This window comes from Falco punctatus, assembly GCF_963210335.1.
Source record: "Falco punctatus genome assembly, chromosome: 4".
Lineage (NCBI taxonomy): Eukaryota > Metazoa > Chordata > Aves > Falconiformes > Falconidae > Falco > Falco punctatus.
This window is the reverse complement of record NC_137583.1, coordinates 25171823-25194485: the sequence shown is the minus strand read 5'-3', so window position 1 is coordinate 25194485 and position 22663 is coordinate 25171823. Positions and strand designations below refer to the sequence as shown.

At 44.6% G+C, this 22663-nt stretch overlaps 1 protein-coding gene and 1 long non-coding RNA gene across 5 annotated transcripts in view; one reads left to right on the top strand and one right to left on the bottom strand.

The window, feature by feature from the left end:
* Positions 1-15299, bottom strand: part of LOC308063956 — a 183981-nt gene extending 168682 nt beyond the window's left edge. Inside the window, exons 1-2 of one of the 2 annotated variants that reach the window (XR_013928136.1) lie at positions 15104-15299; positions 11337-14843 (exon numbers count right to left, since the gene is read on the bottom strand). This is a non-coding gene — a long non-coding RNA (uncharacterized lncRNA). Of the gene's footprint in view, positions 1-11336; positions 14844-15103 lie in introns of those variants that run through there. The other variant, XR_013928137.1, reaches the window with a different exon arrangement.
* Positions 15300-15315: 16 nt separating this feature from the next.
* On the top strand, positions 15316-22550 carry KDM8 (lysine demethylase 8). Of its 3 annotated transcripts, none has more exons than XM_080387649.1 (7): positions 15316-15846; positions 16101-16267; positions 17585-17717; positions 18596-18637; positions 19398-19547; positions 19789-19929; positions 22136-22228. In XM_080387649.1, the coding sequence occupies exons 1-6, from the start codon at positions 15349-15351 to the stop codon at positions 19927-19929; spliced, it is 1131 nt and encodes a 376-aa protein (XP_080243775.1). In that variant the 5' UTR covers positions 15316-15348; the 3' UTR covers positions 22136-22228. The 3 variants fall into 3 exon arrangements, with proteins under 3 accessions (XP_080243775.1, XP_080243773.1, XP_080243774.1); XM_080387647.1 differs by lacking the exon at positions 19789-19929 and adding an exon at positions 22322-22550 and having other exon boundaries at positions 15320-15846; XM_080387648.1 differs by lacking the exons at positions 18596-18637; positions 19789-19929 and adding an exon at positions 22322-22550 and having other exon boundaries at positions 15320-15846.
* The last annotated feature ends 113 nt before the right edge of the window (positions 22551-22663 follow it).

The following is a 22663-nucleotide window of genomic DNA, read 5'->3' as shown; positions in this document are numbered from 1 at the left end:
AGCAGAGCATGGGGCTGGTAACTCCCAGCAACAGACAGATGAAGTCCTGACTCTGGCCAGCTCTGCTCTGATGCAGACATACTGTGCAGCCCTGGGCAAGCCTCTCCACCTTCTCTTCTGTCAAAGGTGCAGGCTGACAGCGACGCTCCTGACTGTCTCACAAGAAAGCGATATACTTGTGACTGGAGCTGCTCTGAGCCTACCTGATAGAGGAAGGACAACAAAATCTTGCAGCCAGGCATTCCTCAGCTCCCTCACAATACAGCTCACAGTCAGACATGCAGTGAGGAAAGGGACTGGACTTGGTCAGGTACCAGGAACTGAGAAGCCTCATTCACATGGACTTCTCTGGGAATGAAGCTCCTTGCACACAGAAATTAGTCAGGTCCCTGTGCACAGCACCATGCTGCCAACTGCACACTCCCTGCACAGCACTTGCTTAGCAGCATGAAAAAACTGCATTCTCCTTAACTGCAGGGGCTTCTGAATGAGCATTAAGAAGCTAGGTCCATGCCCCAAACACAAAGTAACTGCTAATTATTCCCACTGCTATTCATTTCCTTTGGTCTCACTCTCTGATCATTTAATAGGAGGTAGATAGGTAGATTATGCAGTAATTGAACATTGGAAACAGCAGACATCCCCCCCCCCCCCCCCCCGACCCAGCAGGGGATACACATTATTTACCCATAAAAAATATTCCAAGGGTTATTATCATGTAAACCGTGACTAATTAAATTCACAGAAATTCTTTCTGAGGCATATAAATGGGAAGATTCCTGCAGAGGAAAAGCTGGGGAGCTGGCTCCATCCTGACAGCAACACAGCCATGGAGTGAGAGGAAGCCCTGAACTTACCCCTGTGACTCTTGTGCCTCATGGTGGGCAACGGAGCATGCAAAGGAACGGGAATGGCAGAGACTGGAATCAGTGTCTGCTTAACCCATTCAAAATTTCCACCAAGAAAGGCCACAACCTCCTGATCCATCTGGGCTCCTCTGTGCTAGCAGGCTGCTATCCCCTGGCACAGGCATTAAGAACACTCAGCAAGAAGTGCATAGGCTTAGATCACCATCCACTGCAATGAAATCTCCGTAATCATACTCAGGGCTGCACTGACTGTTTCACAGAGAACTCAGAATGGATCCTAGGTGCTGACTGAACCTCTTCTTCCTCTTTCTTCCTTCTCTCCAATCAATCAGCAAAACATCACTAGATCAAGGGCTCACCTGCCTGTCTCCAGTACAATTTGACATTCGCACAACAAGGCACTTGTGTCGCATCTTTAGATTTGACTGCCACTGCTGGCAACACAACTTTCACTGCAAGAACCAACCCAAGGCTGCAGTTATCACTGATGAGCCAGAGGCACATTTTAGAGGTAAATAAAACAACAGTAAAAAGTATTGGCCCTAAGTGTAAATCTACATCACATGCAATTTCTTACTTAAAATGTGTCAAATTTAGGATAACATAGACATGTAAGACTGGGCACATGAGTTCAAACCTAAAGTCTGTTCAGCCAAATATCCTGCTTTTGGCAACGGACAGGAGAAGAATATCTAGAGAATATAAGAATTAGAAAAGCATGTAGCAACACATCCCCAACCTCCAGTGATGTGCATACAGTTTGGAATCTTGCTGAGTCAGAGTAGGGTGGGTCTTGGTATTTAACATTCACAGATAGATTATTCTTCCACAATTTTATGCTTTCATTTTTTGAAGCTTTTAGCATCTACCACATCCTGGCACAAGGAGCTCCTCAGCTCCAGTATGCAGAGTGTTGTCGTGGTTTAATGCCAGACGGTAACTAACTGCCATGCAGCTGCTCGCTCGCCCCCCCTTCACCCAGAGGGGTGGGAGGGAGAACTGGAGAGGAACATAAAACTCAAGGGTTGAGACAAGAACAGCTTAATAATTGAGATAAAATAAGAACAAAAGAACAATAGTAACGATAAGAGTAACAGTTGTAATGAAAAGGCGGGAGAAGGGGGGAGGAATGAAATCCAAAGGGAAGGGAGGAAAGAGAACCCGTGACGCACGGCACAGCTGCTCACCCCCCGCTGACCGATGCCCAGCCAGTCCCCGAGCAGCGACCGATCGGCAGCCCCAACCAACCCCCCTCAGTTTATATACCAAGCAGGATGGCCCATGGTATGGAAATGCCCCTCCGGCTGGTTCAGGCCAGCTGACCCCGCTGTGTCCCCTCCCAGCTTCCTGTGCCCCTCCAGCCCCCCAGCAAGGCCTGAGAAACCAAGAAGTCCTTGACCTAGTACCACCCAGCAACAACCAAAAACATCAGTGTGCCATCAACACTGTTTTTACACCAAATCCAAAACACAGCACTGCACCAGCTACTAAGAAGAAAACTAACTCTATCCCAGATGAAACCAGGACAAGCGTAAGAATCCCCCTTTTTATTTTGCTTTGAGTTTGACATACGTATTCTCATTTCCTTCCCTCCACCCCCAGTTCCTTTGTGAACAAGGCAGTGAGCAATCATTCCTTCCTCATCCTTCCTATTCCACATGGGTTTATACACATATATTCTATTTAATCATGTCTTTTGCAGAGCAAAGCTCTCCTCATAAAGACGCCATTTCAGATTTTTGATCATTTTTGTCTCTCTTGTCTAACATTTTCTGGTTCAATTTTTTGCTTTCTGAAATGGGGGCACAACACTGCATGGAGTAGTCAAGGCATGCAACACCAGGAATTTATGCAAGGACATAATCCTGTTACTTGTTTTGTTCCTTCTCCAAGAACTCCTAACATGTTATTTACACTTATGACCAAGTGCTACACCGGCATTTCCATAGATGTATTTATTACAAACCCAGGTCTCATTCATGACTTCATCACCTCTGTGCTCATCACTGCATACACAAAACTAGGATTGTTCCTCCTTCTGCTCATCATTTTCTATGTCTGTACACTGAATTACATCAGGTCAGTCACTCACTATATCGGAGGGTTTCCACAGTGCTCTGCAGTGAACTCCTGCTTTTACTACCTTGAATAGCTGCAAATTGTCAGCAAACAAACAGTCATCATCCGTCTTTTTCTCCAGACTATGTATGAGCACAAATCCCCTCAGGATTCCTCTAGCGACCTCCCCTCACTGTGAAAACTGGCCCTTTACTCCTGCACACTTTTTAAGTTATGTATCCATCTGGGGACATGTCCTCTCATCCCATACCTGCCTGCTTTATTCAGAAGTTTTTCACAAGGGACCTCACTGAATTCTTACTGGAAATCCAAGTGGAATATATAAATCCAGTTCTTCTGTCCTACATGTTTGCTGCCTCCTCCAGAGAACTCCAAGAGATTTGTGAGAGATTCCATTCTTTACAGCAGTCCTAAGTCTTCGGTGTGTCACATTTGCCCACATGCTACTGACTTACACTTTCCTAAAAGAACAGGACACTGATTCCGCCCCCACCCCATGCTGTCTCCAGGTTTTCCCCAATTAGGTTACAATGACTGGTGCACAGGGAGTTTTCCCGAGCGTTAACTTTGATCTACCCTGGGAATATTCACCCAAATGTTCCCATGAAATCCTGCCTGAAGCTGCACTGAGCAGCACAGGACAGCTGGGAGAGGTGTCCCGCTCCTCTCTGAGAAGGTGTGCATCAGAAAGTCAGAGGTGGTGCAAAGAGGGAAAGGTGAGCACTCCTATCCTGTTTGCACGATGGTGCTCTTGCACGGTTTCCTCCTCCAAGGGCACAGGAAAGCTCTAGGGTGCCAGACTGCACCTTTGCCATTGGTAATGGGCTGTTCAGCTGTCCACTCCCAGCTCTCAACATCCCCTGCCACAGGGACTCCTAAAACTACCTTCAAAACAAGGGGTTCTGTTCCACACTCAGAATAGCAGCACAGGTGCAGCAGACAGCAGAGTGAAACAGCATGTGTAACTTGGGAGCCATTTGTCACAGACTTTAATTTCTTAGAGTGAAGAAGACAGAAGAATATAAGATTCATCACTTTAAATTCTATATAGTGACAAACCAGCAAATGCATTTAACAACTCAAATACACTTTATAGACAGTAATGGATACTGTTAAAGTGTAACCTGGTATTTGGATTATCAAAGGCAGAGTCTATCAATTTTTGTTTTTCTATTAAAGTTGTTTTTTCCATCTGTTGAAAGTGGCTCTTTGTGATTTCACAGGGCATTACACTTTATGTGTCTCATTTGCTGCACCCAAAGGAATTTCATTCTGCTACATTAAAAAATACCTTGGGACACTGGCTAAGCTTTTAACTTTCCAGAACACACTGTTCCATGTCTGTCTCATCCCAGCAGTTACCTTCTTTGAATATCTAATTTATACATACATTATATGCATATATTTATGTAACTCGTATGTCATATTGCCTTTGTCACAATGAGGATTCTGTCTTTATCCCTTTGCCCCAAACCCATGCTCGCCAACCCAGCTTCTACCACATGTGTCTGGAAGGGATACACGCGACCTCTGAAGCACACAGATCTGTGTGTGACAGACATACAGACAGCTTTCGCTGTCCTGTGTGCTACACACAGGCAGAGAAATGGGAAGCTACATCAAAGTTCATTTTGCTGCAGATGTCCTACAGACACACATGGGTATGCTTTCACTTTCATGTTAATCTTACTTTTTTCTTTGAAGGTGAAGTACAGGCCATTCTAGCTGAGCACTACCATGCCAAAGCAGGACTACCTCTTAGCAGAGGATCCTCCCAATCGTATCACCATGACTACCATCCATTACAAGTGCCAACAGAAAACCCACTTCCCAATGCATCTTTCCTTTAAAACCACGGCAACCAAACACCAACGATTTTGCCCTAGTAGTAAGCCTGGTCTCACATGTGTCCCAAGCTCTCCGTGCCTCTGGCTTCCTGCACACTTGCCTTCCTGTTACAGTCACTCTACTGAATTGGCTCAGATCCTCCCATCATTGGATCAGTATGCTGAAGGACCTTGCTACAAAGTACATTTGAGGAAGGTTTAGTGTATTGCTGAATCTAACCTGCCTACTGGGTCTTCCCCAGCTGCATTGCTGCTTCACAAGCCGATAATGGCGACTGATGGTTTAGCCCCGTAGGTGACTTCAACCCACTGTGCAACACACACTGGCAAAAGCAGAGAAGGGGCTAGGTCCTGCACAGCGGTGCAACCTGGTGGGCTGCCTTTTCAGAGCAGCAATGTAGTCCACAGTTTCCAAACACAAGCTACATGTAAAGCATAGCTAGGTGACTCATTGTGAAACATAGCCCACTCCCATGATGATGCATATTACATTCCTTTTAAAATCATTATGGAGGGAACTTCCAGGGCTGAGGAAGCTGCACAGCATTTTCATGGATTGTTACAACATGAACAGATCCAGAGTGCATGCTGCTTCTTTTACCTTCACTGCAGTGACCCAGAAAGTTCTCTTCCCCAAGAGCTCTAGCCTGTTTGAACTAGAGGGTTTCTCACAAATACATGGAGGATGTTCCTTCTCTGAATGTGGAGGAAAATACACCCATTTCTACTAATTCTCCTCAACATGGCAAGTAGCTGCTCAATTCCGGAGCACGACGAGAGCATGATCTGACTTTGCAGGATGCCAAGCACTCCCACCCTGGCCAGACTCTGTATGGAGCATACAAAGTGGGTATGCAGCTGCTCAAGAAGATTCAAAACCAAAATGCCACTCTCCGTCAAGTGCAACATCTTGGAACTAGCCAGGCGGAGGCAGCAGAGAAGCAAGGGCTCCTGCCACTGCCGAAAGCCTCCACCTGCCCTTACGGAGAAAGTAAAAATACTTGTCCAGCCTGCGAACAACCGAGAGCAATGCTCAGGAGCAGCCCGGGCTGGGCGCACACAGCCACAATGGAGAGGAGCTTCAGTTTTTCTACTGCAAGTCAAGCAGTAACACCAAGCTATATACAAAAGACAGAGGTGATGCACATCACAAGCAAAACTGAGAAGTCTGAGCTTGATGTGTTTCTCTCCTGCATTTTCTCACAACCACCAATATTATTATAGTGACGCACAACACCAGAGAATATAATTGCTGTAGTGATTACTTACAGCCATTACATTAAGCTTTAAAGTGCTCCTTTCAAATTGAACAATGTTTTTTCAAAGTCAACAGCTGGTTCACAGCTTGAAAGCAACAGTTAAGATAAATTAAATAAAAAGGGTAATAAAATCACAGGCTAAATTTAATTTCTGAAACACATGCAAACACCAGCAAAGCCTTTAAAATATCTTTTAAAAACATCCACACATACAAAAGTCAATACAGCCAACAATTATAAGAATGTGATGTATGAACACAAATAACTGTGTACACTTCTAAATATAGTTAAAATGGAGCACAAAAACAAATTCATGCAGCATTTATAGCCCTAGTCTAGAGGATAAGTCAAACAAAGTTTCACATGAGATTTGTAAATCTTGGGAGGAAGGAAAAAAATATTTTTTTTTAATATATTCTTCCTCTTAAACACATATAAAGTGTGATTAATGAAAACAACACGTGCCTACCCTTAGGATAAAAAGGTGACCTCAGGCATGCTTAAGATCAGTACAGTGCAAGGAGCCTTTATCAGCTCTTGACATGCACTACTGGAACAACAGGCAAGGCTTAGATTTCCAGAGTGTACAACTTCATTTAAATGCCAAGAGACTTTTGTCTGGCCTCATCTTCTCTTCTGTTTGCCATTGGGAGAACACTATTCACAATTCAAATGGCCTCTGCTTGGCTAGTGATGAAGTGCTGAAGCTACATATCCATTCAGATGAGGCAGAAAAACATAAAGGAGCCATGCTCTGGCTTTCTTCCACACTCCTGTCAGAAGCTTTCCACCTATGGCACCATTCCAAACAGGCCAACTAGCGAGCAAGCTGTCTCTTTGCCTCCACCCCATTATATTGTTGATCAGCTGTTCAGCATTTTACATCTTACCACGCTTGAAAAAGAAAATGATGCAAGAATGCAAAATACATATTCCACCTTCTTTATCACAACAGGGGGGGTTGCCATATCATAAAGGCTGTTTCTTATCAGTGCTCATTAGCAAGAAGAAATATCCCAAATCAGTTTTCCTTGTAAATATTTCCAGCAGGCAGACAGATTTGGTGTCACAGTTTAACATAAGTGTAACATAACAGGTATATGGAACAGACAGGTGTATTCTCAGTCACACACCGTTTTCTTCCTTCCTCGCAGTTTGTCCCTTGCAAGCAGCAATAGGGACTATGACAGAAGAGATTAGCCAGCCACTTGCTCTAGAAATCACTGGGACTACCCGAGTAGTAAAAACTGCACTAAGCACACACCCAAAAGAATGAGATTAATACATAAAAGAGGATGTACCTCATTACTTTTAAGAAGAGGCATATCTCTGTGAAGGTGGATTACACCAAATATTTTCCTACACTTAGTGCACAAGCAAGATTTTGGCAGGCACTCAGAACAAGAGGATGGGTTGGCATATATTCAGTACGTGATTCACCTCACCTACATTTATCTGCTGCAGAGGCAAGGTCATCTGAGCTAGTCTTTTAGCTTCCTTCTGTAGCCTGAGGAGATAAACAGACACCCAGAGAGAGCAATTTAGCCCACTTGCTTGCCTACTCGAAGTATCCCATCTCAGGCTGAGATGGATCTCTCTCCCTCAAACAACTCAAGAGAGCTCAGAGGATCAGCTTGTGCTGGACACCTAGCAGAACCTGGCCCAGACTAAATATAACCTCCTACCTAGGGTCCAGCTGAGACAACAGAAAGGGTACTTACTGCCATAAAGATTTTTTTAAAAGATTTGTTGTAAAGATTTTTTTGTTCCTTTTAATGTTGAAGGAGCTGTCTGAACATGTTTGCAAATACAAAAGAGATTCAAGTTGATGTAAGCAAAAAAAAGAAATAACTAAATTTCAAAAACAGCCAAACTTACACAATCTCCATCCAGCAAAGGTAACTAAGGCTACGTATGTAAGCAATACTGACTATGTTTCAGTTCCATCTCAGCACCGACACACATGTCCCAGATGGATGTTACATAATGTTTTTGGAAAAATAAGTGTTTTCCAGTGATTTTTGAAAGTAGAACTGGGTGTGCTGTTATAGCCTACTCCAGAAAGAACACCGTGTGTCCTACACACACTGCAATGAAATGCATTCCAAAGTGTCATGCAAAATGTCACCTTATCTCACTTAAAGTTATTCCATCTAGCAATATCAGAGAAATTATGACAATATGTTGTTCTACATGAAAGTACATGACAGCACTATTTGTGAGACCTGGCAGCTGCCACTCTCAGCAGAGCAGATGGCAGTGATAAAAACACAATGCAGGGAACAGGTTGATAAAGACATACCCGTCATTACGCTTTTGCTGTACAATTACACTCAGGTCCAAGATACAATCGAAATGCACGGCTGTGTCACTCTCGAGCAGGAAGACCTTGCTTATCTGAAGAAAATAACTTTTGTATAAAAACTAATTCTGTACATATTATTAATCAGAATCATTCATCTCCTGTCCACAGGAGAAAAGAAAGCAGCCAGGGAAGACATTTGAAGTCTTTAAAGTCTTATGTGTTCATACTTTTGCTCTTGCAGAGGCAGAGACAACCACTCATCACCTGTAATGGAAAATTAGAGTCAGCCATAACGAATGCTCTTATGGCTATCATCAATTTACACTCCCATCTAGGTACCAGAGGGCATCTTACCTCCCATTTTCACTTTCTTTTTTTTTGGGGGGGGGAGGTGGGGCAGGCCCAGGGCAGGATGTGGAGAAGTGTTGAATGAGTATATTGGTCATGAAGGTACCAGCCAACCACTCCTAAAAGCAGAAACAGTCTACTTCCCTAAGGCACACATGGCACAGCAGCAGCACCACCAGCCTTTCCTGTGCTCCATCCCTGCCCCAGGCTGCACAGGCCATGCCTACGCTGCCAGGCACTTTTCTGCTGCCACGGCTAGTAAAGGCACACACCACCCAGGCCAGTCCTGACAGCACATTCCTGATGCAGATGACTGGAGGGGCACTGGCTGCCATCACCTCACAGAAGCACCACATTTGTCAGCAACAGTCCCTGCCCGCATACAGCCAGTCACCCCAGCGTGGCAGAGCTGCTGGTGCCCTTGGCAGCGCAGCACCTAGACACCAGTCCTGCAGGCAAACCACCAGAGCACCAACGTCAAACCCAACAGCTTTCCCGCACCACAGAACAAGGAACCTACAGGTGCCAGTTCAGCTGAGATCAGCTGCTGGAAATGCTGTCTCAGAGAACAAGGACACTAAATAATATTCACAGCCCTGTCGCAGCACTCTCCAAACTAGCCGGCTGCAACAAGGCTTTTACCATCCCACACCAGGTTAACTTCAGTAAGTAGTCCCTGCGCCTTGCCCCAGCACGGCCACCCATCCCCCACAAGGGTTCAACCGTTCATCTACTGTCCGTGCTGTTTCTTCACACACTTCAGCCCAGCCCACTTCTTGCCTCTGCTGCATCCCTCTCCTTGTCTCTCCTCCATCCAGGGCAGTCTCTCCTCCATCCAGGACACTCTCTCCCCCCTCCCTCTGTTTCTTCCAGGTCTCCCTCCATTACCTGCTCCTCCCCCATACACCCCTTAGAGCTATTTAACTACTTAGCAGGAACCAGCCACAGCTGCACCTGATCCACATCAGCCAACCCACCCCCCTGAAGCCAGCCCACAGCTGTATATTGTTAATTAATCCAGCTTTATTCCTCTACAATTCCTCTACATAGCCCTTTAACACCATTGACACACTTAGTTATACTAAGGCCTTCTTTATAAATGGGCAAACTAATAAAATCAACTAGAATTTTAAGTTCTAGCTGAAAATCTGTTAGCCTTTGTAAGAGAATTTAAACCTGGGGCATGAACATAAAATGCACATATAATGTCTACTTTAATATATGAAGTCCAATCAAAACCTTTTAAATTCCATACTTGCTTATTAAGTAATCAGAATAATTAACCTTGCAGTAGTTTTTAAATGTGTGTAAAATAAACACAGTGGTTTTAGCACTATATATGTTCCTACAAGAACTTGTACTTTCAAAGATAAACAAAAATTAATCTCTAACAGCACAATAATTAATGATATGCAACGGAAGACATAACGTACAGGTAATTAACATGACAAAACAGAACACGGATGATACACAACCAAAGGTACAGCTAAATGCACATATATTTGAAATAGTTATGAATACAGATTAGCAGGTTTTAAACCTTTGTATAGTTAGAGAAAGAGCTCCTTTCCTAGGAAAACTGTGCTCCTGCCTGTCAGTCATTTTGCTTCTACTAGAACAAAGGATAATAAGCCTGATAATAACCTGTTAATATATTCTACTTGAAAATCTTCTATAAAATTGGCTATACTATTACATTTAAATATTGTGTGGTTTAATGTGCAAGCATACGTTATATCCTGATATAATTCCAAAAATTTAAGTAAGTTTAGGAAACAAACAATTAAAGACCTGGCACCTAACTAGCACTAACAAACATAACTAGTTTGGTTTATGTAACAGTACACAGGCCTAACAAAGAGAGCAGAGCTGACAGGAGCTGGAACCCCAAAGGACAGTTATGAGGTATGAATTATCAGAATATGTTATCCAGCTGCCCCAACTCACTCCTGCAGCACTCAGAATTCGGCATTTCCCATGGAAGGTGTCAACACCATCTTAAGTGCAACTGCCTACACTAATATAGGAAGGGAATTAATCCTATGAGGGTTTGAGAAGTGGAGAAGTTAATTTATACTAGAAGCCTGACAGACCCCAACTCCAACTCACAACTGCAATTACTACCCATTACAAAAACACCTGGTTGTTAAAAATGCAGCTACAAACCTTGGATCTCTGCAAGGGCCACCTCGCCCCTCATGCCCTGGACTCAATAGGCTTCCTCTTGCAGGTTGTTTTTGAACCTTTACACTTTCCACTTGCAAAGGCATCATAAAATTCTGGATCCTTGCTCACCTGACGTGACTACAGAGTCCTTTAACAGCCCCCTACAGTTACTGCTAGACCCTCTTTCCTTTCTACAAATAATTAGCCAAATACCATTTAAAGGCTAATGTGTTTTAGGGTCTCACCTTTACATATCACAGAGACACAATTTATGGCAGCCTAATGGCAAGCTGTAGTGTAAGCTTAATAAGATGCATATAAAATTAATATTTCTGAAGATACAGGACTTATAAAATACTGTGGCAACCATCAAAATGTCATGAAATGTTACAAAATCTTCAACATAACTTCCATAGTTTCACCTTGGTTTATTTTCTTCTTTACAAAATGGGAAAGAGATGTATCAAGAATGTAAATTTTTCATTTATTGTCATAAATTTGCTTTTATTTAAGAGCAACTGCAGTAACTGTGATGAGCACAATGTAAATTCCAGCTTAGGAAACCATCACTGCCGAAAGTCACAGTGGAAGGAAACACTAATTCTCAGGACAGGCTTTCCCCCTCAAGCTGCAAGTTACTTCAGGATGGGCTTCATCAACTGTCAGGATAAGGGCAGAAGTCCCACAGAAAGCATCTTCTCATGGCTCTAGGCTGCAAAGCACAGGTAACAAGGAGACGGACCACCTCCCTTAGTAATTCCAGAGTGCCAGGCTGCCAAAAAGGGACCTGGGCATTCCTGAGGAGCCGAGTGGCAGCTTGAAGTCCTGAGGAGCTGGAGAATCTTCAGTGCTGCTGTTGTGCTCCTGCAGTGATTATCCAAGAAACTACTCAGTACAAGAACTCCCCTCATAAGAGCGCCAGAAAGGACCTGAGTCACAGCACACCTGGGATTTGAGACAAGGTGGACCAACAGCAGTTTCCTCACATGATCCGCTGTTGCCCATTCTGCTAATATATCCGAGAGGCAGCGGACAGCAGCCACCAGAGCGAGCTGCTGTGCTTACATGCCATTGCTCTTGCTGGCCCACCACTGCAGAGATGCTAGAATGAGACCTAGGATGCTCTCCATGTGTGACACAGTGGTGGAGAGGGTTTCATCTTTAATAAAAACTCCAGACAAAGTCAAACCACCTGACACTATTTTGCCCATCAGCAGTGCAAGTAATTTACACATCCCTACTTGGGTTTATATATTTGGGGCATCTGTTTAGTTTTTATTACTTCTGGCCTTGGCTCCCACACTCCTTCACAGATCAAGTAACTGCCTTCCCTATTTGCTAATTCCAACAGCTGGTTATTACTCACCAGACTCCTGCTATACTCGCCTGGGGAAGAACCATAAATAAATGTGTACAAGCAAGCAGATGCTGTCATTTTAAAAATTGATCCACCCAGTAAAAATGTCCTATTTAGGACTCAAGTGGTGAATCACTAAGCGTGTGTCTTGATGTCATTTTAATAAAATCCAGAAAACAATCATAGGACTTTTTTCATTAATTCAAATTAGTAAATGAAGAAAGTGTTATAAAAAAGAGTATTGTTACCAATAAATAATTAAATTATGAACAGGTCAAACACCTGCTCTTTCCAATAAAGACAAAGGCAAGGTAAGATACAGAGCATTTTTTATTATTCGGTATAACTAATCACTTTTCCACCAGTGGCAGACAAGGTAACATCAGGTCACCATGGGTCCTGGAATCTATGACTGCAAGCAGAAGAGAGAAATACAGATGGTTTATCAGACTTTATTATCTCTCTTAATTGTGTGCCTGTTTATTAGCTTTTTTTTTTTTTAAAAAAAAGGTAATTTCTTTCTGAATGTCAGTGCTAGGAGGAAGTGAGCTGTCTGAAGCATATTTTAAAAATACACAGAATATAAAAGAATAAAAAGTGCTTTGCAGACCGTAACGCAGGAAGCAGCAGGGAAAAAAAATCCTGGTACCAACTTTTCCTCCACATTTTAAGAGGGATATCTTTCTGCAAGGTTAGGCAGTTTGGCTTCCACAATCCTTAAAAAAATGACTTCTGATGAAAACAGCACAAGTTTCAGTGATGGTGGCATAATCCACAGGGAAACAGAACTCTTCCCCATCAATTTCTGCAGGTTACACAGATAACAACAATCTTTGTTCCTTGGCAGCAGGAATTAAATGATCTCCTGTGGACTTAAAATGGAAATGTCTAGCACTAAAGTCATCCGCTTCCTTGGTCAGACAGCTCACAAAAAAAAAAAAAAAAAAAAAAAGCTGCATTAGTTTACAGACATTTCAAAACCAGTATGCATGTACTGCAGGTTAATTACTCTGATACCAAAACTTCAAAACTTCCCACTTCAGCTCTTGCAAATCTGTTCTGTTTTGTTTTTTCAATAAAAACAATTTCAACCAAATTGCTAATATGCAGTATGGTATTATGGGCTTTTAGTGGATCTTCCTCCTAAAGGCCAAACACACTACAACATGACTGAGCACTCACCTGAAAACCTGTCTTGATTAGCTTAGCAGACATACAGCTCAGCCCTTTCAAGACTACTGATGCTATGTCAGCATTCAACTGTTGTACCTAAATATGACTGACCAGGAATAATTGTCTTCCAGCGCACGCTCAAAGATAAATGCTGAACCTCTCTGAACACCCAAAAACTAAGATCTACTCCCAATTGGTTCTTCACCTACAGTAAAACTCATAAAGTTTACCATGGCCTTAATGCCCCACTGTTGCGCTAGATTACATGTTCAGAACTTAGTGTTATTTAAAATACCAGAAAGAAAATCCAAATCTTCGACATGTAATTTTTGAAAATATTCCTAATATTTAAACTAGGAAAACTATGATTTAACCAGAATTGTATTAACCAGCTTAAAGAGGAATAAGTTAATATAAACAGCAATAAAAACTGGAGAGTCTGTAAGCACAAGATTAGCAACACTTGGTAGCATCATCATAAATTACAAGTATCGAACACAAGGTCTAATAAGTTTTCCTTTCCAGTTAAACACTTCCTCCTATAGCAGCATATATTAACATTTAGCAATCAAGGAGGATAAAATTCTAAATGATGCTGCTAAAATCACACAGTCACAGGACAAACTTAGAGGTGCCAAGAGAAAGGCAGTTAGAAGGCAGAGAATAGATGTGCCAGCATGATAAGCCACAGCATCAAGTCTAAGGTGTGACAGAAGTGGAAGTCATTCGAGCAAGACAGCTGGGGAATGGGGTCGAGTCGCAAGCAGCAGCAGTGACAGGAGGACTCAAATCAACTCTTTTTTTTTGGAAAGCACTACTGACTGAGCATAGGACAAAGAAGAGTGAGTGTTCTCTCAGTACGAAAGGTGACAAATTTAAATTTTTCTGTAAACATAAGATTTTCATCAAGTCTGAAGATTTCAGCCCCAGACAAGAGGCACTTTTTTCTGAGTTAAAAATTCCTCATTTCTTGTTATGTTGCTTTAGATTTTGATTCCCAATGTTAAGACATTCCTCTGAGTTGCTGAATTTTAAGTAAAATAGCATTTTCTTTGCAGAAAGAAACACATTCAGGGCACATTATGAAAGCAAGCCGGGGATGAAAGATGCCACGCAAAGCGTGTTAGAAGACTGAGGTGCATATTCCATACGGGAAGCATGTCTTAAGCACTGATTAAACCCATGCAGCATAAACCACGAAAAGGACACTGCCTGGCAGCAGCATTCATCCCCCATGCTTCTCAGGTCCTGTCAGGCTGCTCAGATCAGCACCCAGACAGGCCTTCTTCCTTAATACTTAAGATCAACAAAGATTTGTGTATCTCCCATCTTCCAGGAGTCATCTACCTGTTAACAGCTGTCCCACTTTTGGAACACAGAAATTTCCAAAGTGACAGAAGCCACCTTCCTCATACTATCGCCGTACGGTTAACAAGTAAGCTACAGTTGAAAGAAAATGACATTGGATTTATACGTTCCCCTTCGATGCAAACAGCTGCATCACTCATGCAATTACCAAATTCCGGTGGGCTGGCTGCCCAGGAGCCCAAATGACCCCGAGTTTTGGCGACCCCACACTGCTCACGGAGACCCAGGGCTCAGTTTCAGAGCCGTTACCCCAGCAAAAAGCCAGCAAGGCCACCGGAGGGAACGGCCCCGCTGCCCTCACCCACCCGCACGCCCATCGCCCCCTTCCTTACATCTGCACGGGCAGAACCAGTTACGTGACGAACCGGGCGATAAGGCAGGTCTGGGCTACAAGGAACCCAGAAGCGAGCACTGTTTTAAGCCAGAGGATGTCTCCAGGCCGGCCCCCCCCCGCACCGCACGGGGCCCTGCGGTGAGGGCCCAGCCGCCGGGACGAACGGCCGGGCCGCCCGGGAAAGCACGCGGCCCCGCCCCCGCCCCGCCCCCGCCCCTCCCCCCCGGCGCAGGCCCGGGCGCCATGGCGGCGGCGGCTGCTGAGGCGGGGAGCCCGGCCGCCGGCCCCGCGCTGTGGGCGGAGGTGCGGGCGCTGTTGCCCGGCGCCGAGGAGGGGCTGACCTTGGCGCTGAGCGGCGAGGTGGAGGACTGCGTCCTGCTGCTGCTGCGGCGGGCCCGCGGGCTGCTGTACGGCGCGGCGGGCCGGCCCGGCGGGGAGGCGGCGGCGGGGCTGCGGCGCCTGGGCGACGTCCTGCGCGACTACTCCTGGGAGAGGCTGAACGCGGGGCCGTGGCGGGAGGTCGTTAAGGCCTGGCGGCAGGTGTACGCCTACGGCTGCCTCTTCGGGGCGCTGGCCGAGGTCGCTGCTGGCCGCCCGCTGGCGCCCGCCGTCCGCCTCTGCGACATGGGGCTGCTGATGGGCGCCGCTGTCCTGGACAACGTCCTCGCTCGCCTGGTCCGCGTCCTGCAGGCGCACCTGCCGCGCGGGGAGCGGCGCGCCGCGGCCTCGTGGAGCGCCAAGGTACCGCCGCGGCCCTGAGGCGACCCCGCCGGCTTCACCCCCCAGCCGGGTTCCCCCCCGGCCCGCTCCCCTCGGGTTCCACCCCGCGGCCCGCTCTCTTCTGGTCCCCCCCGCGCCCCCTGGCCACCCCCGTTCTCCCGCCGCGGGCCGAGGCCGGGCTCCCCCCGGGCCGGCGGTCCCCCGTGTCCTGCTGTTTTCCCGGGGGCGGGCGGGCGCCCCCGCTGGCACAGCTGAAGGGGCCGCCTGTGTTCCAGAGGGCCCGGATCGCCCCCGCCCCGGCCCCGGCAGTGCCGCCAGGAGATGCGCTTCCACACCTCCGCTGCCCTTCGCTCGAGCATTTCAGAGACAACTATCTGATCCCGCAGAAGCCGGTGGTCTTGGAGGGCGTTATGGACCACTGGCCCTGTATGAAGAAGTGGAGGTGAGAAGTAAGAGTTTCCGTCCCGGCCCAGTGAGGGCGAGGATCGGTCTGCTGGAGCGGTGGGACCCTCGCGGTAGGCAGGTGCCACCGGGGTGGCCGGTCAGCAGCACCTTCCCGCTGCCGGTTGTCTTTGCTTTGTAGAAGCTGCCCCACGGATGGGGGGAGCGCACCATGACATCCAGGTATCGCATGGTGGGTGCGCCGGGGGAGCCGACCCCGGCTGGGCTGGTGCTGAGGTGCCGCCCGCGGCCCTGCTGTGGACCCCCCCCAGGTGGGCGCCCCGTGCCGCTCAGCCAGACGGCAGTGGTGAGCACACGTGGTGTGACAGGTCACTGTTGCAGGGAGCTGCTCGCGCCTTAGCTGGGTCAACGTTACACAGGTCGGTGGGTTTACATCTCTGTCAGAACTTGCTGTAATTAGTGCGGTGGAAAGTGAATTTCAGAGGTGTGTCTGTGAGCGCAACTGGCTTTTCCATTCACAAGAGCAAGCACTGGTGTTTGTCCAGTGTTTGTTGAGTTTCAGACGCCACCATTCAGAAGTGAGTAATAACATCATGCCACTTGTGTAATGTAAGCAATGGAACCAGTGTTTCCAATACTGCAAATTGAATATATGTGTGATGAAACTCATGATTCCTTAAAAGGGAAAAAGCACTCGTGTTTATTTGAGCAGCAATTGCTTTTGTTCCATAACCAAGGGTAAAATGGTCATTAACTGAACACACTTGCTATTTCTTAGGGATTTTATTCTTTTTTGAGGGAAAGTACTCCACTGCTTAACTTCAGACACTTAAAAAGATTAATCTGTCCACGTAGTTAATATCATTGTCAATGGAGAGATACACACCACCCATCAAAGTAAGTCCTCTGACTTTAGCCAGGTTGGACATTAATTGACACCTGCATACAGACTTTGGCACTGACAGAGATTTCATTTAGCATAAATCATAAAAAGATACAATGTCTCATTTAGCAAATGTGGCAGCAGGCAGCAAAAAGATTAGCTGTTCCTAGTCAAAAGACTTAACAGCTTAAATCTCCTTAGCTCGTAAGGAAACAACAATTAACTCAGGTAGACAAGGTTTTGAAACAAAATAGTTGGGGTATAATGTACACACAAACTTGACTGCTTATTTCTTTGCTGCTTGCATCCTTTTCTGCTGCCTTCTGCAACCTTCTGCTGGTTGGTTTTAGGAATAAAAAACTCATCGTAGTAGAGTTTTATTATGCTAAAAGATTAGATTTTCATTGATTGTCTTACATTCCAAATGAGTAAGAAAAGCGATATAAAAGGCTAATGGAACTTTCTTTATTTCAGTGTGGAATATTTCTATCAAGTTGCTGGGTGTCGCACAGTCCCTGTGGAACTGGGTGCCCGATACACAGATGAGGAGTGGTCTCAGAAGCTCATGACTGTCAGTGACTTCATCAACCAGTATATTGTGAATGAGGTCTGTTACTGTCATTCTGTTTCATCTCCAAATACAGCAGTGTGTTACTGGTACAGAATTTCTGCTTAGAACAAATACACTTACAGGTGATGTCAAGAGAGAGGGTATGTTATAAGTACAACTCTGAATTACAAGGTTTGGCATATTTTCAAGATCTGAAGCTACAAATAAGCTAGGCTTGAGTTTTATATATAATGAAATGTACAACAGCTAAAATCTGATGAATAGCTGGATACCTTCTGCAGCAAAAGCCTGAATGGTCGATTCTAAGGATAAGGGACCTTCACCCAGCTGTTTTGTTCCTCTTGGTTACTAAACTGCTTAGTGAGATCTGGGATCAAGATCCAAATTCACATGGCGCCACGTAAAAAAATAGAAAGTTGATTAGCAATTGAATGTCATTTTACTTTCACAGCTCATGATCTGAAGCCCTCATCTCTGTTTCCTAGTCTTCTGTCAGGAAGAACCATGTGCCACTGCAGATTGGTCTGCGGTGCAGTCTGGAATAGAATATAGAGATACAGGGAGTGAAGGTGAACTTGTCTGTATACCAGCAGGGTTTAGCTATAAAAATGCAGAGATTCTGCAGGATTATAGCTAGTTTTTTTTCCAGTAACTTTAGCCAGATAATTTGTTGATTGTGGGGATATATCTATACTCTTACAATTTCAGTGTAGCTGTAAGTTACTATTTCAGAAGACCCCATTATACTAGTCAGCTGTTGAAACAATTCTAGTATTCTCAAATAGGACATTAGAAATGGATGTTACCTGTAAGTAGATTCTACTCACCTATAAGTAAATCAACTGTGACTCAGAAGTCTTGCCCTGTATGTCACTATGTGGTTTGTTTTTTTTTTTTCTCTGCTGTAATTTCAGAACAGTGTAGGATACCTTGCCCAGCACCAGCTTTTCGATCAGGTAAAACTGAGTGAATGTTTTTATCTTTCTGCAGTCAAGTGTTCCTTCTGTAGCACAGGTCCTCACTGATGATGGCAAGTCTAGTACTAGACAGAAGGGGCATATGGAGAATTTATGATATTTCTTAAGTTTCTGTTCCCACAGTTTAAAGGAACAGAGGGAGGGGTTCATTCAGTTTGGCTGAAAGGCATGGGAACAAAACCCTTTGGAGGTGAAGACATTCAGTCCTAGCACTGTTTCGGTGCAATGTAGCATACGCTTAGAGGGATACTAGCTGCAAAGCAGCATTTCCTCAAAGAATATGTAGGTCAGGGAAGAGGTTTGGACAGGAAACAGTCTTCAGTGGTGATATGGTCACCATATTCTGAAGTGTCATTCCAGCTAACCAGAGATCAGGTTGGTGGGAGGCAGAGAAGCAAGCTTAGTGTATAAAAGATCAGCTGCTCCTTTTCCATGATCAGCAAACCTTCTTATTCTTGCGGGTTTCTCTGGTTTCTGCTAAAGCAAAAGGTCTCTGAAGAATGAGGAACCTCTTTCTTTCTCCCACCTCTCCTTCCAACAGAACCTGCTTGCTAGGACAGAAAGTGTAAGGACATTTCCTGCAGATTCTTAGCAATTCAGCTACTTCTCTCCTGCCTGTGCTGGATAAGCAGGTCATTTGTTTTCTTTGTGTCAAGCCATGTTCCTCTGTTCTAAGAATTGCATACCTTTGGCAAGTCAGCACATACCCTTTCTAATGTTTATTTCTTTATGGGAATAGATCCCAGAATTGAAAGAGGATATCAGTATCCCTGATTACTGCTGCCTGGGGGAAGGGGAAGAAGATGACATCACTATTAATGCTTGGTTTGGTCCAGAAGGCACTATCTCACCTCTTCATCAGGATCCCCAGCAAAATTTTTTGGCTCAGGTCTGTACTCTACTTACTTTACACATGCCATTCTATACCTTAGAAAAAATGCTTATGGTATGTAAGTGTTAGAGACAAGGGTAGCAGACAACTTGATGAACAATTGAAGGACAGAGGATATGCAGGTATTATTTTGTTACTCTATTGCATTTGTCACTACTGCAACTTGATAGTCAGTGTAATCTTGTAGGCCGCAAGTGCTCCTCATTGAGGTAGACCATTACTTACCCTCATTTTACAGATGAGAAATGGAGATCACAAGCAGCAGCTTTTCCAAGGTCACACAAGGAATTTGCAACAAAGTTGGGAAGAACCTGGATCCTATCATAGCATACCAAGGAGCTTCCTTTTCTGGAACAGCAAAATTTTGGGATGGACTTAGGTGCATACTTTAATCCACTTCACGTTACTTAGTAAAATACCTGCTTGTGCATGCATGGAGAGGCAGATGAAATACTACTTGCATTGTGACGTCATTGCTGCCAAGTGAGCTACTGGTGATAGGCTTCTTGATGATGACTTTTAGTGCAGAGTAACACAGTAAAAACATGGGGCCCTGTGTGGTAAGCGCTGTACAAGTCCAAAGATGTATTCCTGGTCCAGCTGACAGCTGTACTTCTTCAAACACTGAGGGGTTTTTAGCTTACTGGAAGGAGATCGCCATTTCTTCCTCTATCCCATCAGACTCTTTAAAAAAATATGGCTTACACTTTCAAACATTTTCCAGTAGGATCATGACCTTGAGTACTTTTACTTGTGCTTATTTATGGGTTGAGCCTTAGTTCCTCTGTCCCAAACAGTTGCATCTTGCTAACCTTGTTTTCACTTAGAACTGGGGCTTCATTCAGGCCTTCTTAAAGTGGGTTTTTACAACTGCTGTGCAATTATGTAGGTACTGTATTTCTCTTCCCTGCTAACCTGCCCCACATAGACACACACACAGACAACTGGATTCTGAAGGTGAAGTATCCTACTATAAACACTATGTAAAGCTTGAGGGGAATTTTTTTAGGTGCAAGTCAGTTACAGAAGTTGTTGGACTGGGAAAAGATACTTCCCTTAAAAACTTCAGAATTTGTATTCTTCTGCCTGAGCCATGGGGTATTATCTGCCAGTGCTGTAAAAGAGTCTGTAATCTGAACAGCAGCTGATCTGACAGTTTTCAGTTTTCAATCAAAACTGCCCTGCTTCTTGATGCCATTTAAACTGTGGCTGTGGAATACAGGGAGGCACAAGTACAGGTGACAAGGTGGAATGATCCCTACTGGCCGGTGGTAGCTGCTGCAGAGATCATCATATTTCCATTAATGAGGAAACCAGTATCTGGAGATGCAGGCAGTGTTGCCCATTAACTTGCACATTCACCTTTGCAATACACAAGGCCTTAAGCCAGCGAGGCAAGTGAAGGAAGGAGCCATTAACAGCTCATGGCGGTCCAGGGTAACACCAACCCTCCAAAAGAAATTCAAGGATTCATGCTGTTGGAGCAATAACCGATTTTCTTTACTTCTCTACATCACCAAAAATAGTGCTTAACTTGGTTCTTTAGAGAGCTAATTAATATCCATAATCCCTTTGGGGTATGGAAGGCATCCTAAAAACACATGGACAGCCACAGTTACTCAGATCAATGCTCCAGTAGTTTAACCAGCGATCGTAAAGAATGGGACGGGGCAGGAATGCATTGGTACTTGTCCAGCCTTTATGTGCTGTCCTTGAAGCAACATAAACTCTAGCATTACAACTTGGGTGTTGGTAAGATTTCAGGAAATCCTGTTCTGTTACATGGGAAGGGATGTTAAGCTGGAGGAAAAGCGGCTTGGTTAGGAATAGTTTGGTAGCATGCCAGTCCAGGGTGCTGTGGCTAGTCAGGGTACTGACTTGCCCTTTAATACAGTACTTCCAAACAAGTATGATCTTGCCTGGCCCTTGAAGGAATCTTATATCCTGGCCCAAGCAGCATGAATGTTTGCCCTGTGCCTTCAGCAGGCATTTCACTGGTGTCGGTGCAGGAATTGGCTTTGACTCGTTTGTTCTGCCACTTCATTCTAGGCACCAACCTGCAGTGCAGTGTAGTGTTCAGGTCGGTCAGCCCCATGCCTTATCAATTCTAGTCTTTCAATTAAGCACTCCAGCAGAAGAACTGATTTAATGACAGCACGGAGATAAGGGCTAAAGGAGTATATGGAAGCTTAGGAGTCACTCTTAGCTGTCACCTCTGGCTGCTGACATGAACTGCACTGAAGACTCAAACTCCTTATTCTCAGTTCTTCAAATCACTTTTCTAGCTCTGTAGAGCCCAAATAACATTGTATATAAGTTGGGTGCCTTAAACTTTGAATTTAAAGTAACTTGGTTAAAGGCATTTCCTGGTGTATCAAATGCTTACTTGCTCCAAGGGAACGGGTACTTGAATTCCAATAGTCTGATTTAACTTTTTATTATAGCAGTGTCTGTTTATTAATAACAAAGGTAATTATTTTTCTTGCAATCGGGTATATTTTGCTGTTAAATGCCAGCTGTGGCCCAGAGTTTCTAATAACATGCAGGTTAATGACAGATGGAAAACATTTATTGTAATAATACAGGTATTTGGAAGAAAGTACATCCGTCTGTATTCACCACAAGATTCAGAAAACCTGTACCCACATGAAAGCCAAATTCTTCACAACACTAGTCAGGTAAATAGTTGCCTGAAATTTTACTAACGTTGCTTTATCAAATCATATTTGAGTAAAGACATTCTACTGATGATTGTTCTGATTTTTTTATAGGTTGATGTGGAAGATCCTGACTTAGTTAAATTTCCCAGTTTCAGAAAGGCTGCATTTCAGTCCTGTGTTCTGATGCCTGGACAGGTTCTGTTTATTCCAGTTAAATACTGGCACTATGTACGATCGCTTGATACGAGCTTCTCTGTCAGTTTCTGGTGGACATAGCTCTGAAGCATAAAGTCTGTTAGTATTATACTAGAAATTAAAAATCAGAAAAAGTCGCATCTGGCATCTTCTTACAAGAGAATTCTTAAGCATGAGAATGTTCTTCCTTACCTAGAGGTTAGAGGTGGATTAAAAAAAACCCCAAACCAACAAACCCTTGTTTCAGCATGATGAATG

Coding starts and splice junctions, on each gene's coding strand:
- KDM8 (XM_080387647.1), top strand. CDS start 15,349: ATGGCGGCGGCGGCTGCTGAGGCGGGGAGCCCGGCCGCCGGCCCCGCG. Junction 15,847..16,100: donor CGGCCTCGTGGAGCGCCAAG/GTACCGCCGCGG, acceptor CCTGTGTTCCAG/AGGGCCCGGATCGCCCCCGC. Junction 22,229..22,321: donor TTCTTCACAACACTAGTCAG/GTAAATAGTTGC, acceptor ATTTTTTTATAG/GTTGATGTGGAAGATCCTGA.